The following is an 18706-nucleotide window of genomic DNA, read 5'->3' on the forward strand; positions in this document are numbered from 1 at the left end:
AAAAGAAGAAGTATTAGAGATGGGCGAAGAGCTATAATTTCAATAGGGAGGCAGGTAATGCCCCAATTAGGATCTGACTTTTGAGCAAAGGCTTGCAGGACTTAAGAGAGGAAACCAAACATATATCTGTGGTGAGAGTCTCGGGCAGATGGAACTGCTAGTGCAAAGGCCTGGAGGGAGAAGCCCATCTGATATTTCTGAGCGATAGTAAGGAGGCTAGTATAGCTGAAGCGAAATAAGGTAGGAAATGGTTAGAGATGAAGTCAGGGAAGTAACAGAGGCAAGATCAAAGGGAGCATACTTTACTTCAAGTGCCATGAACAGACATTGAACAGATAAGTGACATGTGCCGGCTCAGGTGTTAACGGGCTCTTTAGGACCCTGGAGGAGAGTCGACATCTGGTGAAGAGATGACAGTAGGGAGACTGCTGTGATTTTCCTAATGGGAGGTGATGGTATATTAGGGCAGAGTGGGGAAGAAAGGAAATGCCTTGATGAATTTGACAGGTAAACAGGAATTGCTGATACATGATGTAGGTGTAAGAGAGAGAGGGAATTTTGGCCTCAGGACGTGGAATCACAGAGTTGCCCTTGTGTGATCTGGGGAAGTGGGAGAGAAACTAGTCTGGGGAGGTACGGTATAGTGGTCATTCTAAGATTTGGGAGCCATGTTCTGGCTACAGGCTGGCTCAGAGTGGGCATGTGACCCCATCTGAGAAAATGAGACTTGGATAAATGGTTTCTGGAGCTTTTGGTAAAGAAAGAAAGCCCCCTCTCTTCTACGTTACCCTCTAAATCCACATCTTTCTCCCCTTCAAATGGTGGAGGGTAAGTCGTTTTGCCACCAGGCAAAAGAGCCTGGAACTGCTAGGATGAAAGAGAAGCCAAAATAGAACCAAGTGCTAGGAAGGGGAGCCAGACACTGGGTCCCCAGTGATACCACCATCATCACCATCATGACAGTCACTGAGTGTCAACTTGTGTGCAGGCACTCTTTAAGGAGTTTATCCATATCGTCTCATTTAGACCCCACAACAATACTGAAAACAGGTATTATTATTATTGTGCCTAATTCATAAATGAGGAAACTGAGGCTGCAGAGAATGAGAAACTTGCTCTAGATCATTTAGCCTGAGTGACGAAATGAGGATTCAAACCCATTGAGTCAGACTGCAGAGTCTTTGCTCAAAATAATTGCCTTCCAGTGTTTGAGCTTCTGGATCATACGTCACCTGAATCAGGATAAACCAGACACTTTCTTTCTTTTTTTTTTTTTTTAAGATTTTATTTATTTATTTATTTATTTATTTTATTTATTTGAGATCACAAGTAGGCAGAGAGGCAGGCAGAGAGAGGGGGGAAGCAGGCTCCCTGCTAAGCAGAGAGCCCAATGTGGGGGCCGATCCCAGGACGCCGAGATCATGACCTGAGCTGAAGGCAGAGGCCCAGCCCACTGAGCCACCCAGGTGCCCCCAACCAGAACACTTTCTAAATCACATGTGCCAAGATATTTTTTTGTTTGGGAAGAAAAACACTACTTTGGGTTTAGGGCATTTTTAAAATATTTTATTTATTTATTTGACAGAGAAAGAGAGCGAGGTCACAAGGAGGCGGGAGCAGGCTCCCCGTGGAGCAGAGGGCCCAATGTGGGGCTCGATCCCAGGAACCTAAGACCATGATGTGAGTCGAAGGCAGAGGCTTAACGCAATGAGCCACCCAGGCGTAGGGCATTTTTCATCAGAGAGCGGCTTACCTTTGAGAGTCCAGAGAAGTTAATCCAACCAACCTGGAGGCGGGGGGTGGGGGGGTGGTCAGAGAAGGCTTGCATAGAAGGGCACATCTGAGGTAAAATGTAAAGAAGGAGGAGGAGGTAGCCATTTAAGATAATGAAGAAGGGTGATGGAGGTAGGGGACAGAGGAGGAAGAAAATCCCAGAGGTGAGAGAGAGGGAACCTTGACATGTCATGTCCCAATGAGAACACTGCTTTCCTCTCTGGAAAGGGCTTAATTGAGGGATAAGCATCCTCCACTCTACTCGATCATCTCTCCCACCGCCCCCTGCCAAGCCTCAACTCTGTCATCACCTGTCCTGGTTCCCTGCTGTGGCCTGTCTCCTCCTATCATCCACCCACAAGACACCTAGAATGTACCTCCCCACACTGTTTTAAATGTTTAATTTCTTAATTTCTTTTTTTAAGATTTTATTTATTTATTTGACAGACAGAGATTACAAGTAGACAGAGAGGCAGACAGAAAGAGAGGAAGGGAAGCAAGCTCCCTGCTGAGCAGAGAGCCCGATCCAGTGCTCAATCCCAGAACCCTGGGATCATGACCTGAGCCGAAGGCAGCGGCTTAACCCACTGAGCCACCCAGGCGCCCCTAATTTCTTAATTTAGATAAAGGTTTCAAATCTACAGATTGTGCAGAAATAAGTCTAAGAGACCCCCATGTGCCATCTACATTTCCCAGATGAAAACAGTTAACTATACTTGCACCAGATCTCTTCTTTTTAGAAATAAAATGTTGTAGAAGCAAATTAAACCCTTCCCCCTTCTGTTCCTTCTTCCTGCTCTCCATTCCTGAAACCACCAAACTCATGATGCTGTAAATCAATCCTGTGTGTACTTCCTACTCTTAGTATATGTGGACACACTTGGTACAGAGTTGTTGCTTTGGGTGTTGAAGCATCCTTAGTGACCTCTGCCACATCTTTCCAGCTCTTCACTTTCTAAGACTCACCTTCTGGGTCTCTCAGCTGGCCCAGTTCATGTTTCAGTTAACATGGTCATAAAAAGGCCAAATGTTATGAGGAAATTAGAGCAGGATGGTCTAAAATGTGCCAGATAGTCATCATAAATTTTAAAACTGTATATCCAAGAAGCCAGTGATAAGAATCCATCTCTGGGTATTAATGCTAATAAAGGTTTTATCCCCCCAAAGTCATGTAGATGGCACCTTCTTAAACTTCAATATGCATACGAATCACTGACAGATTTGGTCAAAATGCATGTTTTGATTCAGTAAGTCCAGGAGTGGAGGGGCAAGGGATTCTGCATTTCTAGCAAGCCCCTGGATGCTGATCCTTGAACACCTTTAAGCAGCAAATTACAGGCATAATGTGAGAGCTTGAAGCTTGTCAAACAGGGGTCAGGAGCAGAATACAGGTTAACGGTCTCAGTTTGGGGATGATAATCATTTTGTCATTTGTAGATTGAACAGACTGAACATGGTAGGGGTACAAATATGACTTCTACTTGTTCTTTCTGTGAATAAGATGCCAATCTCACATTTTTGCGTCAGCCTTTTGGGGAATGGAGAAGAAAACATCCTCTTCTTATGCGGGAGAGGAACAGGAAACCCACTGCAACTTCCTCCATGAACAGCAGCTTGAGGTAACAATAACTCCACAGACACCAGGAGTCTCTGCTTACGGAGTGTATCAGGGCTCCATCTGAGAGGCTGAACCACTAGGGGAGATCGAAGATAGATAGATAGATAGATAGATAGATAGATAGATAGACAGACAGGCAGGCAGATAGATAGATGGATAGATGGATGGATGGATGAGCTTGGATTTAACCTTATGCAGTCAGGAGTTATGAAGCAGTTCCTAACATTGTGGTCTTAGTGTCAGATGCCGACACTCGAAGTACGGAGGGTAGGCAGTTAGGAAGAGAAAACAGATGTAAAGTGGGGAGAAGCTAAGACAAGCTGGTATAAGCTGGCCTCTGCCTTTGGTGGTATGAGCATCCATGGGAGAAACTGGCATCCTTCATCATGGAGCCAGACACACACCTGGCCCAGAGCTGGAGAAGTTGAGAAGATCCAGAAAAAGGTGAAACAGTTGCGGGCCTGGCTGCTGCCCTATGCAAACCTGACGAGCCAGCAGCCAGCCAGCGACAACCTGTGTGATCTATAAAATGGCAGCTGCTTCACTTCTGCCCTCCACATCTTGCCCAAGAATCTCTATTGGTCCGTCCTAACCGAACGCATAAGGAGAAGGTAATTCTAAGATATAGTTCATTCAGCCTAGTCAAGCCGATACATGACAAAGCCATGCACAGAGACTGGAGGAGAGTGGAGAGAAGATCCGTCAGTGGCCGCTGGGGAGATGGAAACATGAGCAGCTCTGCTCTCAAGCAGAGGCACCTTGAATGCATGTGTCTCATAACCTCTGGGTGGCTTTTTAAAAATTTTAGAGTTAGAGGGGAAACTGGTAGCAGCTACCTCTTATTTGGCTTTAGCTTTTCTTCCAAATCTTTGAGAATCTTTTTATGTTACAGTTTCAGTCAAGGTGCATCTGATCAGTTGTCATTACATTATGGTTGTAGATAGTTCATTAAAAAATATTCCAACTTTCAACCAATTTTTTAAAAGATTTTATTTATTTATTTGACAGACAGAGATCACAAGTAGGCAGAGAGGCGGTCAGAGAGAGTGGGGGAAGCAGCCTCCCTGCTGAGCAGAGAGCCCGATGCAGGGCTCCATCCTAGGACCCTGGGATCATGACCTGAGCCGAAGGCAGAGGCTTTAACCCACTGAGCCACCCAGGGCCCTCAACCAATTATTTTTTTAATAGATTTTATTTTTCATGAGCAGCTTTATGTTTACAGAAAGGTACACAAAAAGTCAAGGAAATTCTCATATACTTCCTGTACCTCCACACCCATTTTCCCCTATTATTACCATCTTGCAGGAGTATGGTACCTTTGTTACAATTGATGACCAATAGTGGAATGTTATTACTAACTAGAGTCCATATTTTACACTAAGGCTCACTCTGTACTGTACAGTTCTATGGCTTTTTATAAATGCATCATGTCATGTATCCACCATTACAATACCACACAAAATAGTTTCACCTTTCCATCCCTACCCCCATCTCATGATCTCTTGGCAACCACTGATCTTTTTACTGGTCTCTATAGTTTGGCTTCTCCTAGAATGCCATATATTTGTGGTCAGAGAGTTTACTGCCTTTTCAGATTGTCTTCCAAAATGGCTGTATCATTTTGTACTCCCACCAGCAATGAAGGACAGTTCCTGTTGTTCCACATCCTCAACAGCATTTGGTGTCATTTTTTTTTTTTTTTTGGATTTTAGACATTCTAATAGGTGTGTAGAAGTATTCCATTGTTGTTTTAATTTGCAATTCCCTAATGACATTATGGTTAGCAACTTTTCATGCTTATTTGCCATCTGTACATCTTCTTTAGTGAGAAATCTGTTCATAACTTTTGTCCATGTTTAAGCAGATTGTTTTCTTATGGTTGGGTTTTAAGAGTTCTTTATATATTTTAGATATAAGTCCACCATCAGTTATGTGTTTTGCAAGTATTTCTGCCAGTCTGTGATTTATCTCATCATTCTCGTAACAGCCAGTGCTATGAGTCTCAAAAGGCTCATAGACCAATGGCAGACATGCTGGCTAACTGATTTTAGTTTTTAACAGCAAAACACCCCACAAACGGCAGAAGGGTGACAATGTTTGAGCAAAATGGCACCTTTTGAGAATTAGGCACTGTGGAATAGCAGCTGTTCTTTCTTCCAGGAAAGCCACCTGGATTACAGCAGCCCATGGCACCTTCTTATGCTTTTCAGCCCTTATGAAACACTTGAAGCTGGACTCAGCTTCTCGCCAAAATTTGCTATCTTAATGGTAATCCCATGGTCCCTTTCTCCCTGGGCCAAAGGCTCAGCCAACCCTTGGATGTCTGACTCCTCACACCCACAGGGTCCCCACATTGTTATCAACATTTCCCCCAGAGTTGTGCCTTCTCTGACATCTGCATTTCAAGGTCTGCTCCGGAGCCCAGAGCCCTGGACCTCACCCTGGGTGCCCCACCCTCTACACCCAATCAAGATCCGGACCCACTCACTCAGTTGTCTCCCCTCTGCTCCACAGCCCTATATGGTCCACCATTGCCCTCCACCCCCATACCTCATCCTGTCCCCAGTTTTATTCTCACCCCACCACCTCTCCCCTCATTTACTGAATAACTACTTAGAGAGTCAGGCTTTGTACCAGACACCGAGGACAGAGTGGTGACCTAAGCATGTTCAGTGAAAGGTCCCTGAATGATGCCATTTCTCAGGGCCCTGAATGAGGCTGAGTGGGCTCTCCAGAACTCCACTACCAGTATCCAGTGCTTTCTGGGGCAGCCCACAGACCTCTGACCATTCCCTGTGTCCCCAATTGACCCACTCCTGTTGTTTATTTTCCACCATCCCTACCTGGTGATGGTGATCCGTCTAAGTCCCCCACTGAACCTGAGCTCCGTAGCATGGAGACTGGGGCTCTCTCATCCACCGCAGTGGAATGGTAAAGACGAGGAACACCTGGAAGAATGCATGCCGGGGAGATATCAGGGTCGTGCTATCGGCCTCCTATCCCTTTCCATCCCTACCCCCGTGCTATCGGCCCCCTATCCCTCCTCACTCAGACCTGAAACAACCTGTTTCTGAAATCAAGGAGCAGTAAGTTTGACATCTCCGCACCTGACCTCCCAGAATGAAAGTCTCATTTTGTCAAGAGAATCAAGGGAGGCATTTGGAACCTTTTGCCTCTTAAGGGGCACTTGATGGTGAGCGGGAGGACGAGGAAAGCGAACGAACCTCACCGTTTCCCCTCACTCGAAGATACCTAAGCTGGAGGAGCAAGAAACGTGAGCACTGCTCCGTGGCGCGGCGGGGCACCGAGACCCTAGTCCGCCTGGACACCGATGGCGTCACTGCCGGCGCGCTCGTGACGTCAGAGGCGGGCGCCACACTTGAAGAGGGTGCGGGAAGCCGGGGAGCGGAGCTGTCATGGAGTTAATGCAAGAAGCGCGGGAACTGGGCTGCTGGGCGACGGAAGAGATGGGAGCGCCCGTCGCAGCCCAAGCCCCGGAGTCGACGCTGCGCAGGTGAGGGACGCTCTGAGAGTGAGCACTCCCAAACCCTCGAGGTGGTCTCCAGGGATGAGAGAGAACCCCACCCCTCCCTGAAGACCCGCCTTCCTCTGCCTCAGTGAGAATAACCCTTAAGGGCGCCCCCTCCCCCGCCCCGACACACGCACACCCAGTAGTATATTCAAGAAGAGGATCCTGGGTTGAATGAAGATCCCCTGGCGGTGATCCCGACACTCCCACCCCCCACCCCGTGAGACCACCCAGAGTGAGAGCGAGGCACCAGTGAGGATCCTCCGAAATTCAGTGGAGACCCCTTCCCGTGTGGAAGTAAGATCTTTGGAGTGAGACCGTCCCTGCAACAGCCTACCACCCCCACCCACCCCAACCAGTGAAGAGACTGGAGTTACCAAAGACCACCCCACAGGAGATTGAATTTATAGGCGTTATGACCCACATCTGGTAATGAGAGCACTTCCTGACAGTATATTCCCCACCCCTCTCCTCTGGGAGTGACTAGAGATAGCCCTCTTCTCCCAGGAGAAAGGAATCACCCCACCATGGAATGAGAATATCCCCCACACAGAGAGAACCCCACAACTCAGTGACCAAGAACTCCCCAGAAAGGACTATCTCACCCCAGAAAGTATGCGCTCTCTTTCCCCCTAGAAGTGAGAATTCCCTAGTAAAAACCTTACCCACCATGACCAGCCTGGGAATAAGGGTGAGCCACCCTGTGTGATGCCGGAGGTGTACCTTTACACACTCTTCCCGCAGACTGTGTCTGGGCCAAGGGGCCGACATCTGGGCCTATGTCTTGCGGCATGTGCACAGCCAGAGGTGAGCCTGGCCACATGAGGGAGGCTGTGACAGGGAAGGGACACAGGCAAGCCCCACAGTAACACCTCTTCCTTCTGCCTCTCCACTGTAGGAGTGTCAAGAAGATCCGGGGAAACCTACTCTGGTAAATGGTTCTATATTCCCTCCTGTTAACCCTAGTCCCATCCAGCTGTGTTTTCACCCACAGCCTCACACCACTTGTCTCCCCTGGAAGTCCCTGTCATCCCCTAACTCTGGCCTCATTTCCTCAGGTATGGCCACCAGGACAGTCCAGAGGTGAGAAGCATGTGTTATAAGATCTTTTATCCAAAAAGAGGACATGTAGATTTCTGCTCTAGGCCCAGCCTTGTGCTATGGGATGCTGGGGACTACTGAGTCACAAGACAGGTCTGATCCCCACACTCACAGGACTTAACAGTCCAAGGGAGGCAGGCATGAGCTGGATGTTGAGGGGACATGGATATGAGGCATCCAAGCTGATGAGAGGAGATGGGAGAAAGGACTGGTTTCGGAGATATACTGAGGCTAGTGTAGGACCTATTGTGTGCAAGGCGCCCCAGTGCCATCTAGGGGGAGGTTGCCAGAAGACCTTGGGGCCCCTCGATGTGGTGCTCAGTGGGGAGGTAAGAACTGGGGCAGAGATGTAGTGTCATCAGTGCAGAGACAGGACACGGGTTAGGACGATAAGGGAGACAATCCCAGGAGAAAGGAGGAGGCCAGATAGTACCCTAGTGTTCTTTTAGGCCCAGAGAATAAGACACAGAAATTCCTCACAATAAACCCTCTGCTACTTCCCTGTGCAGGCAAGGAGACCAGTGCTCCCCAAATAGCAGTTAGTCCAGGCCAAGCCCCAGCCAGGCCATGCATCTGACTCTGTACCTGATCCCACCAGGCCCATCGGAAGCTGGAGCTGGAAGCCACTGTTGCTCACCTGCGGGCAGAGATCCAGGAATTAGACCAGAGCCTGGAGCTGATGGAGCAAGAGACCGAAGCTCAGGGTGACCTATGGGGCTGGGAAGATGAGCAACAGAGTGGTGGTGGGGGAACTGCTGATAGCCATGCATTTCTCCTACAGACATGGCCCTGGAGCAAGCCCTGCAGAACATTCAAGACACCCAGCGTCGCGCTCTCCTCCTCCAGGCCCAAGCTGGGGCCATGAGAAGGCAGCAGCGTGGACTGCAGGATCCCATGCAGCGGCTGCAGAATCAGCTGAGGCGTCTACAGGACATAGAGAGGTGGGCCTCAGGTGCTCAGGGACCAGCCTTCACCAGGCGGGGCAGGCAGACATTTTCCATAGAGACCTCATTGCTCTACCCTGACCCCTTCTTGGGTTCCAGAATTCTGAGCTCCACTCCTTAGGATTTAAAGCCTGTGAGGTCAGAAAGTTTTCTCATCTCAGCCACTTATATTTCCAGTGCTTAGAATGGTCCCAACCATATATCTAAAGAATGTTCTAGGGAAAGAACATTAAATAAGGGACAAGTACCTGCCTCCTGGGGCTTCTACTCTGATGCAGAGGAGCCAAAGATAAACTAGGAAGCAAACTCTATAACTGCAAGGAGAGATAAGTGCTGTGATTAAAAAGGTGGTGTGATAGTAAAGGTGAGGGAGATATACTCCAGGGAGGATGGCCAGAGAAGCCGTCTCTGAGGAGGTAGCACTGAGCTGTGGAAGGAATCTCCAGGGAGAGGGACAGGAAGGGCAGAGGTGCTGAGTTTGGCATATGGGAAAAACAGCCAGGAAGCCAGTTCATCTTCAGTTACACAGGCAAAATGGAGGGCACGAGAAGGTGAGGTCAGAGAGGTGGACAGAGTGCCACGGGGGCATCGGAATTTTACTCAGAGGCTGGGTTCATGCCTTAGCCTGTCCACTTACAGCTCTGTGACCTTGGGCAAACTACTTAGCTTTTTTGTGCCTCAGTTCGTAAACTCTATGGATTGGGGATTAATTTAAACCTACTTTATAGGTGACTTAAATGATGCAGAGCACTTAGAAGAGTTTCTAATACCCATTATTACTATTTTGAATGTGATGGGGAAATGTTACATTTTTTCGAGGGCTTTGGGTAACAAGGTGACCTGATTTGTCTGAAGTTTTAACAGGATCATTGACTACTAGTTGGAAAATAAACTGCAGAGGGCAAGAGCAGAGGCCAGTGAGGAAGCTAATACAGCCAGGAAGTGTCAGTGGCCTGATTTTAGAGGTGGACCCTGAGATCCAGGCTTAGTGACTAGCCTTGTAGCAGAAAGAGACACATCCATTCTAGCTCCCTTTTCCCAGTGACTACTACCCCAACTCTACTTTTCTCTCCAGGAAGGCCAAAGTAGATATATCTTTTGGACCCTTGACATCAGCAGCCCTGGGCCTCGAACCTGTGGTCCTGGTAAGAGTCTTGGGCCATGGGGAAACGAGTGGGGAGTCAGGTCAGGTGGACCCCTGGGTTGCCCTCATGTCCCATCCTCTTCTTCCCAGGGTGATGTCCGAAGAGCCTGCACCCTCCGGACCCAGTTCTTGCAGAAACTCTTAATTCCTCAGGCCAAGGGAGGCAGCGTCCCGTGAGTGTCATCCAGGCTCCACAGATTCTGACAAGAACCTGGGCTTTCATGGAGGAGTTACTCATCTGTTCCTTCCTCAGACACTCAGCCTCTGGACTGTGTCAGCCCCAGGCCTTGGCCTGACAAAGCTCTCAGGTTGAGAGCAAAAAGAGACAAATACATTACAGATGGTGGCAACGTGGGTGATTAGGACTGTTGGGGGTGGGGAAGCCTGAGAGACTCCAGGTCCCCAGAGAAGACATCTTCCTCACTTAAAGAGTCAGGGAGGACAGGTTCTCTGGTGAGGAGGCTTAGGCAGGATGAAAGGTTAAGACAATATTCTAGACAAATAGCACATGTGAAAGGCCCTAAGGGCAGCTGGTTGGTGAACCCAAGTCTAGCAGGCATAGATGGACTTGGTTTCCTCATCCTTAAAATGGGGACAGTGATAGCCCCCACCTTACAGGGTAGTGGTGATCAGTAGAGGGAGAGTTGTTGTGTCTTGTAATATTCTCTGTCCCCTTCCCCAACCCCACAGAACCCCTCGAGATGACTACTTTGGAGCTTCCTACCAGCAGTGGCTTAGCTCTGTGGAGGTAAGGGGGGGGCCTCACCTTCTGTCCCATGAGCAAACCTCAGGGTGCGAGGACCCAACTCTTGATCCCTACTGCATCACCATAGATCCCAGCGCATAGCCCCGCCCCCATCTAGCCCTACTTTACCCTTTCCCCTACCAGACACTGCTGACAAACCATCCTCCGGGTCATGTCCTGGCCTCCTTGGAGCACTTGGCTGCAGAGCGGGAGACAGAGATTCGGTCCCTGTGCAGTCCAGATGGGCTCCGAGATACAGAGATGGACAGGTGTGGAGTGCCGTGCTCCTAAGGGCCGGGCAGGGCGGGTGAATGGGTAAGCCAGAACAAACTCTGGACCAAGCACAGTCACCTGCTGATGGCGGTGAACCTGAAACTCAGTGATCAGTCTGGCAGGTGGGCTGACATTGGCCACCCCCAAGAGCCCTGGCAAGGGGGGGGACTCCTCCCTCAGCAGTTTTACCCCACCCCCAGGTCCCAGGCACCAGACCAGTCAGACTCCAGCCAGGCCCTGCCATCCATGGAGCATCTCATCCAGGTAACCCCCAGGCATCCTTCCCAGGACTCCATCCCCTTCCCATCCCAAGGCCCACTTGATCCCCTTCCCCCCAGGGATCATGCCCACCCTGACTTTGTACTCTTGCCCCAGGAGGGCTGGCGGGCTGTGGGTGTACTGGTTGCCCAGCGGGGCCCCCTTCTGAAGGAGCGTCAAACCCTGACCCAGCGCCTCCAAGGCCTGATGGAGGAGGTGGAGAGATATGCCCCAGGATCCAGTGAGAGGTGAGGGGGCTCTCTCAGCAGAGACCTCTAGGGCATCTCTTTCCCAGAGGTCTCAGAATACTAGACTTTTTCTGCTCCTGTGGCTCCCAGTTCTGCCTCCCTGCTCTCCTGGTTTGTCTCCCTGTGTTTGTGGCTCTTTGTGCATCCTTACAGATCCATCTGCCTCCTCTACTGGGAGTCTTAGTCATCTTTCTTTTCTGCCATGCCCCAGGCAGGCCTTCATGCTGGGGCTCCGTGGCTGTGGCCTATGGGCAGAGCTCAAGGCCCTGCGTGCCCAGAGCCAGGAGCTGGAGGAGGTGGCTGGGCGGCGGCAGCTTCTGCTGCAGGAGCTACAGGCCAAACAGCAGCGGATCCTGCACTGGCGCCGGCTGGTGGTGAGAGGCTGGCCCTGGGGGATGTGGCAGTGCCTGATGGAGGGCCAGAGAGAGTCTGGGAGCCTTAGGTCCAAAACTTGGCCTCCAGTGGTGTGGAGAGGCCCAGAGTCAGTCTCCTAGGAGGCAGCAGGACCTGTGCAAAGGGGAGGGCAGGGGTAGAGGCTGGGAGATGGAAAGTAAAAGCTGCCCATCTTGGTGGTCTCATGGCTGCCCAGGAGGAGACACAGGAACAGGTCCGCCTCCTCATCAAGGGCAACTCAGCCAGCAAGACACGCCTGTGCCGGAGCCCTGCAGAGGTGAGATGGGAGTTGGGGCAAGGTCTGGGTAGGGCTGGGGCTCCTAGAGATGGCGCCAGGGGGCTCCAGGCTGCCCCTCGCATCCCTTTCATTCCCCGCAGGTGCTGGCTCTGATTCAGCGAAAAGTGGTCCCCACATCTGAGGTGGTGGCACCACAGAGTCAGGAGCTGCTTCGCTGTCTGGAGGAGGAAGCCCGGCATCTTCCGCACCTTCTGCTGGGTCCCCTGCTTCGGCACAGCCCTGGAGGGTAAGACTGAAGCCACCCCCTTAAGCTCCTTCTGTGGGTGACTATCACTCCCTGATTCCACGCCAAAAACATAATCCTGGGCCTCCAGTGTTCCCAAGCTGTCAGACCTCACCCTCAGGTCTCAGTCCTACTCTGGAATCCTAGTCCCCAGACCCATCTCCAACTTTCTGGGCCTCCTGAAGCCAGCTCTCAGCCCCCAGAACCTCTGGAATCTTAGCCTCCCTCCAAGTAGCCCACCCAGCCTGGACTTTCCCCCCCAGATTACAGCCCCTGCCCACGGTCCTGCCATCCATCCACCAGCTGCATCCTGCGTCCCCGAGGGGCTCCAGCCTCATAGTGCTGAGCCACACACTGGGGCTGCCTGCAGGGAAGGTGAGTACCTGTCCCCTAGGACCTGTCTTCCCACTCCTCCTCCTGCCCAAAGTGACTGTCCTTCCCCCTCCCTCCAGGCTCCGGAACTGCTCCTCCCAAAGGCTGCCTCTCTTCGCCAGGACCTTTTGTTCCTCCAGGACCAGCAGAGTCTCCGGTGCTGGGATCTGCTGCACGTGAAGACCAGCCTGCCACCAGGACCATCCACCCAGGGTAAGCCCTGCCCTGCCTTCACAACCAGCATCCCTGCCCAGCCCCGGGACCATCAGCCTCCAGAACAAATCCCAAACATCCATTGCTGACACAGGGCCTACTGTGTGCTGAGTGTGTTCGCTGGTTTCATCTGCACAGCAGCCCCATGGGGTGAGCGCTGCCGTTTGCCCCTTTTGCAGAGGCAAGAACTAAGCCTTGCTGGCTGCCTAGGTGGCAGAGCTAGGATTTAAATCCAGGCAGTCTGACATGTGTCTATACTCCTAACCAGGTGATCCTACCCATCAAATTACCAAGTACTCATGTATCACCATCCAGTAGGAAATGAGAGTAGTTAAAAGTTGGGCTTTGGAGTTAAACTCCTCTCAGGCCTACCTCTTCCCTGCTGTGTGATCTACCAGTGCCTCCATTTTCTCCTCAGTGGAGTAAGCATAATCATAGTACCTTGGAGAGTTGCTGGGAAGACTCAGTCCAGTTACCCAAACAGGGCACTGAACAATGCATGGCATTCAGTAAGCGCTACGTGCCTCTGGTACAATTATGATCATTTTGTCTGCGCATGTGCAGTCTCTTTCAGTCCTTATGGTGAGGGTAGGATGTCTGTTGTTGAGAGAGAGGAGCGGGGAGGGGGAGGTGGGGAGAGAGAATCTTAAGCAAGCTCCAGGCTCCGCACAGAAGCCAACATGGGGCTCAGTCTCACAACCCTGAGATCAGGTCCTGAACCAAAATCAAGAGCCAAATGCTTAACTGGCTGAGCCACCCAGGTGCCCCCAAAGGTAGGGATTATTAAGACCCAATTTACAGATGAAGAAACAAATTCAGGGAAGTTGTTCCTTGCTAGATTCCCTCAGGAGGCACTTGCTGGGTACTTGCCAGCTGCTGGCCCCGAGAGCTCAAGGGGGAGAGAGGCCAGAGCTGCCCATCCCCAGGGATCCCACTGGTAGAAGCAAAGAGCACAGAATCAAAGGGTAAATAGGAGAGGTGTATTGATAAGAAACGACTTGGGTGCCATCAGCAAAGCAGGAAAAGACCATTTCCAGGCCTTCGGAAAGGCCTTCCCCTCTCTGATGAGCAGGGAGCTGTGTGCGAGAACAGCCCATGTTATGGCACAGAATCATCCCGCCTCGTGGGCTTCTTGGGCTTTAGCACGTCTGTGGCAGAACATAGTTCTCTCTGTTCTGAAAAGCAGTTTTGTTTTTCTTCTGCATTGTTTCCCTCCCTCAGCAAATGACCGCACTCTCCTTACTGAGGCCAGCCACCCAGGAATCATGCGTAATTCCTCCCGGCTCCCTAACCGCCCCCCTCCCGACCTTCAACTTGTCAACAAGCCTTATAGGTCCCACTCCAGCATGCCCCAGTCTTCCCCCTGCCTCACTATTACACATGACCGCAGGAGGGGCTGAAGAAAGGGCAAGTGTCAGGCCTGAGGTCAGGCAAGAATGGAGCCAGGCCCAGGGGCTCAGACTGCACTGCTGATCTGTACTTGCTCTGAGATGGACCTGGTTTGGACCTGTGAAGAGGGACTAGACCTAGTCACATCTCCAGGGGGAAACACTGCTGGAATGTCGGTTATAGCAGTCTAAGGAGGAAGCCTTGGGGTGAAGAACACTGGGAAAGTCTTCCAAGAGGAAACGTGGTGTCTCGAGTGGGCCCAGAGGGACAGGCAAGGTTTTGGTAGTAGCAGAGGCAGATAGTGCAGACCCTCAAGTACTAGGCTGAGGAGCTCAGACTCTGTTCTTGGGGGTACTAGGGAGCCTTGAAGGGTTCCATGCAGAAGAGGAAGAGGATCAGGTTTATGCTTTAGAAAGATCACTCTGGCTGCCATGTAAAGAATGGACCAGAATGGGAGGCTGAGACCTGGAGCCTAGGAGGGAAGCTGGAGAGCAAGCAGGGAAGGTGGAGGAAGGGAAGGGATGGGCCAAGGAGATGGGTGGTCTGTGCAGAAGGGAGGAAGGTACACAGGATAAATCCTGTGGGATGGTGGACTTGCCCCTGAGATGAGGACCTGGAAGGAGGGAGAGATCTGGGAGACATGCTGAGGTCCTGACTAGGTGACTGGAGACTTGGTGACCCACTGGCCATAAGGCACCAGACAACCCGAGGACTCAATGCTGCCTCCCGGGTTTCTCACCCGCAGAGCTGCTGCAGATCCGGGCATCCCAGGAAAAGGAACAGAAAGACAATCTGGGGCAGGCTCTGAAGCAGCTGGAGAACGTGCTGAAACAAGCGCTGGAGCGAATCCCCAAGCTACAGGGGGTTGTGGAGGACTGGTGAGAGGGGCATGTGGTGGGGGGTTGAGGGTGGGCAGGGTGCTGAGCCAGGTGGAACGGGCAGAACTTGGGCAGGGTGCGGGGGGCAATGTGTGGCTGGTAACAAGCAGGCCAGGGTGTTGGGAGGGAGGCTGAGTGTCTAGAAGCCCAGGCCTTCCTGTGACACTATCCCCTTCCCCCAGGTGGGAGCAGCCAGGCCAAGCTGCCCTGTCCGAGGAGCTCTGCCAGGGCCTTTCCCTGCCCCAGTGGCGGCTGCGCTGGGTCCAGGCCCAAGGTGCCCTGCAGCAGCTGTGCAGATGAAAAGGGGCCTCAAACAGAAGTCAGGAGCTTCATATTCACCCCTTCATGAGACCTTTGGAAGAGAACATCACTTGGATGTGTCAGCCCACTGTCTCTACCCACACTTGCTGTCCCCCTCACAGGTGTTTCTGTTCCTCTCAACTGCCTTGGACTTGTCTTTTCATCACATCAAAGCCAAGTGAATGGGGTACTCTGGACCCCACCCTAGGTCCCCCTGAAACTCCCCTCGTCAGCGGAAAGTCATTGAATGAAAAGTCATTGAGCACCTGCTGTAAACACTGAAGATCCGGCACTGAACAAAGTGCACGGAAGTCCCAGCCCAGGAAGTTGTTCAGCACAGGGAAGCAGACCCTTGACAAGTTAAGTGAGCACATAGCATGTTCGAAGAAAAAAGTTCTGGAGAAAAAGAAAGCAGGCAGTAGGAAGTGTGACTTTAGCTAGAAGACTGCACACACTCTGTGAAGGTGATTAGAGGGCATCTGAGGAGAGCCTGTGGGGGGCCAGAAGAAGGCAAGAGCTGGGGAAACAGCCCTGAGCTCAAGGTTGTCTTCTAGTTTTTACATTGTTTCCTTTTTTACATTTAAATCTCTGAAATCATTTGGAATTTATCCAAATGGATCCAGTTTTGTCTTATTTTACATATATCCCAATAGCACTTAAAATTCTCTGAAGGAGAGGTGGGTAGCAGGGATCAACCAAGGGTCAGGAGACAAGGGAACTTTCTAGAGTTGAAAATGGATTACACGTTGAAGGTAGTAAGGATAGATGTCAGAACTCATCTAGCTATACTCTTTTAAGTCTGTGCATTTCACCGTGAATTATTCTTCACCGTGCATTATTCTTCAACTTATAAGGTAAAACTTTACCCACCTATATAAAATAAGATTTCAGGTGATTTGAGATGCCACCTCTTCGTATGCTAAATGTCTGTGAGTAATCAGACTATATCTGGATTCTCTTCAAGTCTGTTGTCTGTGATTCTCATATGCTATCCCCACCGTGTTGTAATTATAAAGGTTTTATTATGTTTTAGGATTTGAAATGGCTGGTTGTTGTCTTGCTCTATTTTCTCAAGGCTTCCCTGTCTCTTCTTGCTCATTTTTTCTCCCAAACGAAATGAACTTTATACCCAACCTGCCTGGTTCTAGAACAAATACGAACACAGATGGGAGTTTTACTGGGGTTGCAATAAGTTTACAAATGAGGGAGATTTACATCTTTATGTCTTTAGCATATTTCCTTTCCTAAGTGCCACCATAGTGTTCCTCTTCATCCTGGCTCCTAACCAAGACTGATCATGGGGGTCCTTGTCCCCCCTCCCTGCTTAATTTTTCTCCATAGTACATCTTTTTTTTTTATTTGTTTTAGGATTTTATTTATTTATTTTACAGAGAGAGATCACAAATAGGCAGAGAGGCAAGCGGGGGTGGGGGGAAGCAGGCTCCCTGCTGAGCAGAGACACCCCCCCCCCAATGTGGGGCTTGATCCCAGGACCCTGGGATCATGACCTGAGCCAAAGGTAGAGGCTTTAACCCACAGAGCCACCCAGGCACCCCTCCATAGTACATCTTCTAACATACTTTGTGTTCTACTTTATTTATCCTTTGTTGTCCTCCAGACAGAATGGGAGCTCCATGAAAGTGAAGTTCTCTATAAACCAGAAGTTGGGCAAACTTTCCTAAATATGATTCAAACTCCAGATGCAGTAGGGTAATTATTAATGAAAACATAAAAACAAACTTTTGCAGGGTACCTGGGTGGTCCATTTGAGTGGCCGACTCTTGGTTTCCACTTGGGTCATGACCTCAGGGTCATAGGATCAAGCCCTGCATTGGGCTCCTGTTCAGCACAGTCTGTTTAGGATTCTCTTTCTCCTCCCTCTGCCCCTCCCCATGCTTGCACACACGCTTGATCAATCAAGTAATTAATTAATTTTAAGAACTTTTGCATGGCAAAAAAAAAAAAAAAATAACAAAGTAAAAATTGATAAATGGGAGGGGAGAGGGATTTGCAGTTTATACCATAAAGGGGGGGGGGGGTGTGCACACATGTGTATGTCAAAATGGAAAAAAAAATTCCAAGTCCATAGAAGAGTTGGCAAAGTGAATGGACGATTCTCAGAAAATATCCTCGAATTCAATATAATAAGAGAAAAGCAAATTAAAACCCTACTTTGAGTGCTTGCTTCAGCAACACATATACTAAAAACCCTACTTTGATACATTTTCCACCTATCAGACTGCAAGACAAGTTGGGGGACCTTGTATGAAACGACTATCTTCAGAAAATCATTGGGGCTTGGGTGGGGACAACCACATGCAAGATGGGTCTTGATCGAGCCATGGAATTTTTTTAAGTGAAAGTACTCTTAGGGGACAACAGGAAATTTGAAAATTGGTAATGGGAAACTTGTATGTTAGAGAATATTACTGTGTCTTTGTTAAATGTCTTGACTGAGATAATGGCATTGTGTTTGGGTGGGAGACTATTCTTAGAGGATGCGTGTTGAGGTGTTAAGGATAATGTCTGCAACTTTGAGATAGTTGAGAAGAGAATAAGGTAAAAGGGACAGAAATGAAGCCAAACATCTATGTATACTGTTTCATATTTTGCACTGTGGAAACATCTAATTTATCATAATTTTTAAAAGTGAGAAAGTAATCCCTAAAAGCTGAAAACAAACAAACAAACCTAACTATATCATGTTGGTGGCACAATTGATTCAGATGAAAATTATTCCACGTTAGGTTAAAATAGTACTTCAGGGGCACCTGAGTGGTGCAGTTGGCTAAGCGTCTGCCTTTGGCTCAGGTCATGATCCCGAGGATATGGGATCAAGTCCCACAGTGGGTTCCCTGCTGAGTGGGAAGTCTGCCTTTCCCTCTACTTCTGCTTCTCTCTCTCTCTCTCTCTCTGCCAAATAAACAAATAAAATCTTTGAAAATAAAGTAAAATAGTACTTTTGCTCGATGCCTCCAGTGGTACAGGTATCTTAAGGGAAAAAGAA

At 49.8% G+C, this 18706-nt stretch overlaps 1 protein-coding gene and 1 long non-coding RNA gene across 2 annotated transcripts; one reads left to right on the forward strand and one right to left on the reverse strand.

The window, feature by feature from the left end:
• Nucleotides 1-1488: 1488 nt before the first annotated feature.
• LOC131818448 (uncharacterized) lies at nucleotides 1489-6724 on the reverse strand. The gene is made up of 3 exons (XR_009348826.1): nucleotides 6616-6724; nucleotides 6235-6339; nucleotides 1489-3467 (listed from the first exon to the last, which is right to left on the reverse strand). It is a non-coding gene; the product is annotated as an uncharacterized LOC131818448 (long non-coding RNA).
• A 39-nt stretch (nucleotides 6725-6763) lies between these two features.
• Nucleotides 6764-16741, forward strand: HAUS5 (HAUS augmin like complex subunit 5). The gene is made up of 19 exons (XM_059152017.1): nucleotides 6764-6905; nucleotides 7665-7727; nucleotides 7819-7851; nucleotides 7979-8003; nucleotides 8620-8725; nucleotides 8803-8962; nucleotides 10041-10110; nucleotides 10200-10282; nucleotides 10800-10857; nucleotides 10999-11123; nucleotides 11328-11391; nucleotides 11503-11633; nucleotides 11845-12007; nucleotides 12223-12303; nucleotides 12405-12550; nucleotides 12811-12922; nucleotides 13000-13132; nucleotides 15267-15399; nucleotides 15582-16741. Exons 1-19 carry the CDS (start codon nucleotides 6808-6810, stop codon nucleotides 15697-15699), a joined length of 1902 nt encoding a protein of 633 aa, XP_059008000.1. The 5' UTR covers nucleotides 6764-6807; the 3' UTR covers nucleotides 15700-16741.
• Nucleotides 16742-18706: the final 1965 nt, after the last annotated feature.

Source organism: Mustela lutreola, chromosome 16 (assembly GCF_030435805.1).
Source record: "Mustela lutreola isolate mMusLut2 chromosome 16, mMusLut2.pri, whole genome shotgun sequence".
NCBI lineage: Eukaryota > Metazoa > Chordata > Mammalia > Carnivora > Mustelidae > Mustela > Mustela lutreola.